This window comes from Leucopleurus acutus, assembly GCF_964270905.1.
Source record: "Leucopleurus acutus genome assembly, chromosome: 8".
NCBI lineage: Eukaryota > Metazoa > Chordata > Mammalia > Artiodactyla > Delphinidae > Leucopleurus > Leucopleurus acutus.
The window spans coordinates 93,804,297-93,813,414 of NC_139151.1; the positions used below are offsets into that span (position 1 = coordinate 93,804,297).

Below are 9,118 nucleotides of genomic sequence, written 5' to 3' on the forward strand. Positions count from 1 at the left end.
AGGGACTGAGTGTGGACACTCTGGTATAACTTGTTCAGCGAGGCGCTGTGGGCACCTTCTTCAAAACAGATAGTGTCCCAGGGCACGTCACCCGAGGAGCCCTGGCTATGGCGGCCCCCAGAACTCCTTCCTGATCCCCTCTGTGGGCAAAAATATGATAGTTGCTCCTCCGAGAGCCCACTGAGGTCTCAATTAGGTGCTCGATACTCGGTGCCCTAACCTGATCTTTGGCTGGACCTGATGTCGATGTGAAGGACTTGTGTTCACTTGGTTACGTTTGCTTCTTTTTAGGAGAAAAAGGTCAGAGGCCTTGTGCTAATTAACCATCAGAATCCTCTGGAGACTTCTACTCCCGAGACTCAGTGATGGAATATCTGGAATTTGCCAAGAAGTATGAGTTCTACCCCCTTGAGACTAGATGAAGTCTGTAAGAAGGGTTCCAATCACTCGTAGTCAAGGAGTCAGAACCAGAAATAATATACCCTAAATATTCTTACTGCGTGGTATACTTTGTGACATTACGGACAGCTAACTGAAATTGAAATGAAGGAAAATGCACCCACCTGCTCACTACTTCAAACTGTGCCATTTCCTTTCTAGCCTTTGTCCATGTGCACATACCTACATAACAGTCATCATATAGTTCTGTTGCTTTTCCACCTCTTGTAGCATAAGCACTTTCTTCCCGCATCCATTTCCCAAACTACTTGGCTTGAGGTGCCGAGGAAGACAGCCTCTCAGACCTTGTGGGGTGAAGATGAGTCCCTGTAGAACTTTCATGTCTCATTTCTAAGAGCATGTTAACATGTTATCTCTGAAGTCTGGAAATAGCCCTCTGAGGGTAGATAATCTTCTTCTATCTAGAAGAAACCCTTATTCAAACTTCATAACGTATCCAGACCAATTAATGGCAGGGCAAGGGATAAGAGGAAGAATGCTGGGGGAGGTCTACACTCCAGCTCTAACATCTGCTAGCTGAGGGAATTAACTTTCTGTCTCAGAAACTTAGTTTCTTTCTGTGAAATAGAGCTAACAGTACTGCTTCAAAGGGCTGTTGGGAGAATAAAGGAGATGAGGCACATGAGCACTTAGCCTGCTTTATAAACCTATTTGATTCAGATCTTGGGTGGCAGATCCTGACTGTACCAGAAGAGACCTCTCTGGGATGCCCAGTCCCTTCCCACTAGTCTCTGCTTGATGGTTGAAGCGTGAGGTTGAATGTTCTCATGCATGTCTTTTGGGTTCTCTTCCTTCCTAGTATCCCCAAGTCAGGGTGAAAGGTCCTCTCTGGTGAAGGAGAGACCCTCTTCTACGTTGCCACACCTCCTGGAAGGGTTGGATGGGCTGCTGGGGCAGTAGGAGTGTCTGATCTGTGTCTAGAGAGGACCATCAAACGAAGCAAGCTAACAATTGGGGAGAACCTGGATATCGTCCTCCCTCTTTCACCCAACCTACAGGTACAACCTACATGTGATTATAGATGAGATTTACATGCTGTCTGTGTTTGATGAAGCCATCCCATTCCATAGTGTTCTGAGCCTGGAGAGGTAGGTTGGTCTTGGCTGGAATTGGGAATGAGAACCATGAAGTTCCTACTTTGCAGGGTGAGTCCATGGGCCATCAACTTAATTGGCTGCATGCCAGGAACTGAGCTCAGAGCCACTGGGAGTGTGAAAGTGAGCAAAGCATCATCTTTCCTCCCAAGTGTCTTCTCCAAACGCCATTTTGTACATGAGATAACTTGAGGGAGAGGTAGCATATGCATTGTCAAAAGTCAAGTTGAAGCCCTCCAGAAGGTCAGGGTAGGAACTTCTTGAGAAGTAGGGCACAGGGAAAGAATAGAAATAGAGCAGAACTTTCTTGAGGGTAGTATTCGGCCCTAGGATAGGATGCGGCAGGCAAAGCAAGAGAAGAGCGTGCCTGGAGGAAGGAAGAGCTTCGCCAAATGCGGGGCAGTAAGAAATAGGTGAACACATTTTAGAAATGGGGGGTGGCCCACTTGTGTAGGAGCCAACTGAAGGTGGCTTTGGACCAGCTGTGGGAAGACCCCGAGCCAGGCTGCGGGCCCTGGACTTCATTCAGTGGGCACTTGAGAGCTGTCCCATCTGGTTCCACGAGGATACCTTTTGTTGACTTCCTGGCTTAACTGGGGCAGCTGTTTCTTGACTGTGGGTCCCATAGGCCCTTCTGTCTAGGAAGGCCCTCAAGGCCACTTTCACCTTCCCTTCATAGACCCCAAGTCTTCATCCTTCAAATATTTCTCCATAATCTTGACTGTACTCTCTCCTCTCCAGTTTGCCTGACCCCAACAAGACCCATGTGATCTGGGGCACCAGTAAAGTGAGTCCCTGCTGCCTGTCCTTGGGTAGGGAAGGAAGTCGATCCAGGAGCAGAAGGCAGACCAACTGGGTATTTCCTTCCCTACTTCTCTTCCTCTAGGATTTCGGCATCTCTGGCTTCCGCTTTGGCACTCTGTACACCCGCAACAGGGAGGTGGCCTCTGCCGTGAGCTCCTTTGGCTACATCCACAGCATCTCTGGTGTCACCCAATACAAGCTGTGTCAGCTGCTCCAGGACAGAGGTACTGAGCCCTGTTCAGGGCCAGACCTCGTGGCCACGGGGAATTCCTGGGTCTGCTTGGGCCTCTGACATGCCTTCAATACAGTGAGACCCTGTTCACTGTCTTGGGTTTAACAGTGGCAGGACAGGAAGTTTACAGGAGGGCAGGCTGTAGCTCAGATGATGCAGCCGGGTGTTGACAGAAGATGGAGGTGCTGGTCTAAAACACTGGCCATCTGGTAGCTCGTGCTCTGCTTGGAAAGGGGATCATCAACTGTACTCTAGGACTTAAAGGTGGGAACTTCAGAAATGAGTCTTTATGTAAAGGTCAATTTTCCCTCCCCCAAAGCTGGCTTGCTTCAGGCAAAGATTACAAAGGGACACCCTGATTCCTCGAATATGATTTAACTTCATCTTCCAGTGTGGCCAAAGGAGAGCTGCCATTTGGGCAAGTTGGTGTGGCTACATCTATGGCACCTGAATTCACCTTCCCCTTGGATCTTAAGTGAATGCTGGCTTCAGAGGGAATTTCCCCCCTTTTATGCCATGGTATAAGGGCTCCTTTTTAAAATTCCCTGTAATACAGCAGATGCCAGGCCCGAGGATTTAAATTAAAAGCAGAGATATAATGAAACAAACTAATGTAATCAGATGATCTGGTTTAGAAAACAATTTGCTTTCAGCTTTGGGTGGAGAAAGGGGTAGGTAGGAGAAATCCAGCTGGATGCCTCCCTGCGTGGTGCCAGGCCCTCTAATAGTTTGGTAGAAACCAGATTCCCAGCTCCTTGAACGCTGGTTCTCAGTCTTGGACGCACATGGGAATTACCTGGGAAGTTTAAGTACTGATGTGTAGCCTGTATCCGTGAAGATTTTGATTTAGATGTCTGGGGATATAACCCGGGCCATCAGGCCTTTTAAAAGCTTCCCAAGTGGTTCTAAAGTGCTGCCGATGCTGAGGATAGTTGGGCTAAGATCATCCCCAAGCACGACGACGAGGTTCTTCAACGTCCATTTGTTAGGGTCTAAGGCAGGAAGTAAGGGAGCTATGAGTACCTGCTACTTGCCCAGTTGACAACAGAAGCATCAACCCCATTTAGGGGACACCTCAACTTCTTGCCTCAAGGGTGTAAACTCAAACAGAACTTTCCTACACAATTATTGAGAAGCCCAATGTCTCCGCCTACCTAGTGGAAATGGGTGTGTTGGGTATAAGTCAGCTCAAATATAATACAGTCAGGCTTGGATAGAATCGGCAGGCATGGAGCCCAGGTAGGGAGCATCTTGTCAGGAAGCCTCTGGCAGATCTTAGCCCTGAGACGTGTGACAGCCCTCTTCCTCCACCCATCCAGAATGGGTTGACAATGTGTACCTGCCCATTTATTGCTTCTGGCTGCAGGAGGCTCACAGGTACATTACTGACAAACTGAAGGTATTGAAAGTCCCTTTCCTCAATCATGGCTCTGGCCTCTATGTCTGGATCAACTTAAAACAGGTGAGTTCTGGGAATGAAGACAGGTGTTAAAGGGCAGATCTGCCTGATGGCTTTTGAGCTCAGCTTTGTCCCTCTGTCCTCCCCAGTACCTGGACCCATGCACATTTGAGGAAGAGCTGCTCCTCCATTGCCACTTCCTGGACAACAAGCTGATTTTGTCCCGTGGCAAGACCTTCGTGGTCTAAACCATCCTGGCTGGTTCCGCCTCATCTTTGCAGCTAGGCCCCTCCTGCTAAGAAGCGGTGAGTGGGGCTGACCTCCCAATCCTGGCATCCTTCAAAGATGCTCCAGCCACTCCTGTATGACGCAATAGCAGAGTCGTCCTTTTTTTGCCTTTAGCAGCCTATAGCTCCAGCCCTTCTAGGCCCTCTGTTTCCACTTTCATATCTTTAAGCTCCTTTGTAAACAGGAACTGACAGGCACTTGAGGTATATTATACCTTTTGGGTGTTTGGTCTGTGTCTGCCATTGAGCAGGTCATTGGGACTGTAAGCTCTCAAGAAATGGAGCTCTGCCCATGTGGGACTTGCTGGCTCCTAGGTGAGATAGACAGGGAGATGACCTAGAAGTCCCTGTATGCTATACTGTGGAGTTTAGATTCTCCTCTGAAGGTTATGGAAACATGACATTCATTTTATCTATTGTATCTCAATACACGCAGGTCACTGTTTTACCTGCTGGGAACATAGCAATGAATAAGAGAACATTTATGTTACACAAATATCTTTCGGGCTAATGTGGAAAATAGACCAAGTGAAGGGCCACTAGAGGCAGAGAGAAAATGATGAGGCCAAGGCCATCAGCTAGGTGACAAGATTTGATCTGAGTCATGAAGGTAACTGGCAGGCAGGGGCTGTGATGATGAAGCCAAAAAGAGCCATGGGGGATGCGGCAGGTCGACTTGGAAATCTATCCCAAAGAGGGGACGGCTCAAGTCCAGCATCCCTGAACGAGAGGCTCTGTGGTGGTCTACTAGGACCTGGCTATATCTGGGGCCTACAAGAAACCCACTAAGTATTGTTCTCTGTCCCCATTTGGACCCTCTAGCCATTCAGCGGTTCCATCAGGTGCTAGTGGAGCAGGGGCAAGATTGGGGAGTGAAGCAACTGGAGGATGCAAAGAAGGAGGAAGTGTCTACCTCCCAGCCAGCGGCTCCAGCCAGTCTCACTCTCAGGAAGTCCTGACGTCAGCCTAGGATCTGGAAGGCTGGTATACTGACCTGGAGCTGTGACCAAACAGACAGTGGGCTCCTCTAGGCATGAGCTCGTTTGACTTACCATCAGCCCCCCTAAGCTGAGCATCTGTCATTTTTGGAAGCTTTACATCTTTTTAGTCTTCTAGCCATTGTGTGTGTGCAAGATGCTTTTATGGCGATTCCGGTGGGAAAGCCTAGAGAGGAATAAAGGGAGGTCTCTGGGTCCCTATTTAGATGGGTTTACTTTTATATTTGATATCTAATAACTTCCATATTCTTGTAAATTCCAGGCCTGTTTTGTTTCTTATTCACGTGCTTCATATCACCTTTTGAGAGCTAGATGATTTTTAAATTTTTGATTACACTTAATTTAAATTTAATTAAAATTTAATTAAAAATTAAATTTAGGACTTCCTTGGTGGGGCAGTGGTTAAGAATCCGCCTGCCAATGCAGGGGACACGGGTTCAAGCCCTGGTCCGGGAATATCCCACATGCCGCGGAGCAACTAAGCCCGTGCACCACAACTACTGAGCCTGCGCTCTAGAGCCCAGGAGCCACAACTACTGAGCCCATGTGCCACAACTACTGAAGCCCGCGTGCCTACAGCCCATGCTCTGCAACAAGAGAAGCCACCACACTGAGAAGCCCGCGCACCGCAACAAAGACCCAACGCAGCCAAAAATAAATAAATAATTTATTTTTAAAAATTAAATTTAGTTTTTAAATTCTAAAGCAGGTTATATGTGAAGAACACTTCTGGGGCAGATCAGAAAGGAAGGGAAACCGTGATGCCTAATTGGCGGAGCATTTTCTAGGTGTTGGGTGCAACGTCCCACAGGATCCTTTCACAGTCACGACCACCTTATACACGAGTGGCTCAGTGGCAGGATGGGGGCATAACTCCAAATATGAGTTCTTTCCATTCTTGCCTTTTCGAAAGGCTTTTAAAGTGAATCTCTGGTGATAAGCCTGAGGCCTTCCATTTTCATCTCTAGTGTTTCCAGCTGTTCAAATCATACCTCCTGTGCATTTCTCTGCAAAGCCTTTGTACATCTGAGCTTTAGTCTGAGCACCAATGCTGTGAAATGGGCAGAGTGGGGACTACCACCATTTTATAGATGATGGAAGAGCTGTTAGCACCCACCAATGGCTTTGGTCAGTCGCTTGGGTTTGGGACCATTCTTCCTCTCTTGGGTAGGTTTGCAGCCTGATTCTTCAAGATGTTTTACACCAGAGAAGTTGTTTTAGAAATCGACTTGACTAGCAGACACAGAAAGGGAATTCATTGGATGCATGAGGGAGCTCATGGGACCAGAAGAGAGGGGGAAGTTAGGAACCAGAGCTGCTCTTGGCATCTCTGCTACGGGAGCTCATAGCCAGTCTCATCAGGGCGCTGTCCTGGGAGGAAGATATGATGCCTTCCATGGAAGCGATAGGCCATTGCCATCTTCTTTTCCACTCAAGATTCAAATGGTTGACTGGGAAGAATTTAATCTTTTCCTATCCAGGAACACAGAATATTCCTCCATTTATTTAGGTCTTTAATTTCTCTCAGCAAGGTCTTTGTAGCTTTCAGTGTACAGGTCTTAGGCATATCTTATAAATTTATCACTATATTATGCCTTTCATGTTATTTTCAATGTATAGATTATTAATTTCATTTTTAGTTGTTTGTTGCTAGTATATTGAGACAATTGATTTTGTATCTATCAAGAACTCTGAAGGCTCTGAGGTTTTACCTTACTTGCAAAATAACAGGTTTCATGGATACTGGTGGAAGGCATGAGAATCTTGGGTCAGAGACAAAGGACAACTTATTAACTCACAGCAATAGCAGTAATCAGTATTGGCTTTTGGTTTCCCAAACCCTGATTCCTATAGGGCAAAGTGAAGGGGACCAAGGGATGCCTGTACATGCAATGGGGTGTGTTGCAGGAGAGGATAACCCAAGCTTAAGGAACCTAATTCTTTTCTAATGAGCAGTAAACCTGCCTGAACTTTGGCTCTGAGGGAGAAATTATCTTTATTATACTTAGTAGTAAACAAACCTACCCTTTGCTCTGGAGGCAGACACTATCACTACCATCCAAGGTTGGTCACTGTACATATATGTGCACATATACACACACACGTATGCACGTACATGTATGCACGTACATATATTCATGTACTTACACACATATATAATCCTATACAGCCCAGAACAAAGGCAGTCAGTGTCTCTGCTTGCAAGACAGGCAGAAGCATGAGAGACCTGGGAAGAACCATCTCCTGACAGTACCTTGAGACCTTGCTAAATTCATTTCTTAGTCCTAGTCGTTTTGGAGGGGGATCTCAGTGAATTTTCAATGTACACAGTCATGTTGCCTGCGAATAAAGATGATTTTCCTTCTTTCTTTTCCATATTTATGTCTCTCATTTTTCTGTTCTAATTGCAAGGCCTAGAACCTCAAGTATAATATTGAATAAAAGAAGTAAGAGGATATTCTTGCCTTGTTCTCAATCTTAGCAGGACTGAGTTCTGTCTCTCATTCTTAAGTACTGGACATATTTTTCATACTGCCTTTACCAGATAGAAGAATTTCCTTCAATTCCTAGTTTGCTGAGAGATTTACCATGAATGAGGGTTCAATTTCTGTCAGATTTTTTTTTTTTTTTTTTTTGCAGTACACGGGCCTCTCACTGCTGTGGCCTCTCCCGTTGCGGAGCACAGGCTCCGGACGCACAGGCTCAGCGGCCACGACTCACGGGCCCAGCCGCTCTGCGGCATGTGGGATCTTCCCGGACCGGGGCACGAACCCGTGTCCCCTGCATCGGCAGGCGGACTCCCAACCACTGTGCCACCAGGGAAGCCGAAACACCATATTCTTAATCTTACCATTTTATCCAGTCTGATGATCTTTTAACTGGCCTTTGGTCATTAATTTAATGTAATCATGGATATGGTTGTACTTAAGTCAATTATCTTGCTATTTGTCTTCTCTTTGTGCCCTATGCTCTTTGTTCATTCTTTCCTTCCTGCATGCCTTTTGAATTAATCAGGCATTATTTGGTATCCCATTTATTCTTAATTATACCTTTTGACTTTTTTTTAAAAAGTGTTTGCTCGAGAGATTACAATATATATCCATTGCCCTCAGTGAGAAGTTCACAGTCCTTAACAGGGTTTATTAAGATTCATGACCTGATCCCTGATCGTATCTCCCACCTTTCTCCTGAACCCTGCAAGCTCCGGGGGTCGGTATTAGGCTTGTTGCAGTTCATTAATGTTCCACACGGACTCTAACCTTCAAGGCTCTATCAAAGGCTTTCTTCTGCTTCCAACACCCCACACTCCAGCTAGCTAACTAGGACTTGAGCATCACTTCCTAAGTGTTTAGGGTGAATGAATGTGTGTGTAAGGCTTCCTGTATGGGGCCAATGCATGTGTGTGTGTGTCAGGGAAGGAGGCCGTGGTGTTAAATCTCCCTGCCGCATGCTTCCCAGGCACCCAGTAATCTTTCTGATTAGTTAGCACATTTGTATGTCTGCCTTCCCAGTCAACCATGCAGGCCTGCTGTTTGTTTTGCCATCACTGTATCCCAGCACTCTGCAGAGATCTTGCACGACACAGGCATGCAATAAGACTACTTACCTGAATTAAACAGAATGATATGACTTAAATGGAGAGAACTGGCTTATTTTACATAGAGTAACAAAAAGTCTTGAGAGCTGCTCAAGGTCACAATGTTAGTGGCAAGGCCAAAGCGAAGACAAGAAGTGGAGTGATCCGGAGACAGCCAAGTCTTCCCAGCCAGATCTGTACTGATGGATCCTGCTCATTGCTTTTCATGGGGAAAAGGAAACTTTTCCTACTCAGAGGCTCGGCGCGG

General features: G+C 46.5%; 1 protein-coding gene across 1 annotated transcript in view; it reads left to right on the forward strand.

Annotated features, from left to right (window-relative positions):
* Nucleotides 1–5,234, forward strand: part of ACCSL (1-aminocyclopropane-1-carboxylate synthase homolog (inactive) like) — a gene marked incomplete at both ends in the record, with an annotated part of 46,292 nt that extends 41,058 nt beyond the window's left edge. Inside the window, 9 exon segments of the mRNA XM_082845009.1 lie at nt 292–334; nt 337–391; nt 1,458–1,547; nt 2,295–2,340; nt 2,440–2,581; nt 3,909–4,051; nt 4,138–4,230; nt 4,233–4,293; nt 5,098–5,234. Of these exon segments, the coding sequence (XP_082701135.1) occupies nt 292–334; nt 337–391; nt 1,458–1,547; nt 2,295–2,340; nt 2,440–2,581; nt 3,909–4,051; nt 4,138–4,230; nt 4,233–4,293; nt 5,098–5,234 (810 nt within the window).
* Between the last annotated feature and the right edge of the window lie 3,884 nt (nt 5,235–9,118).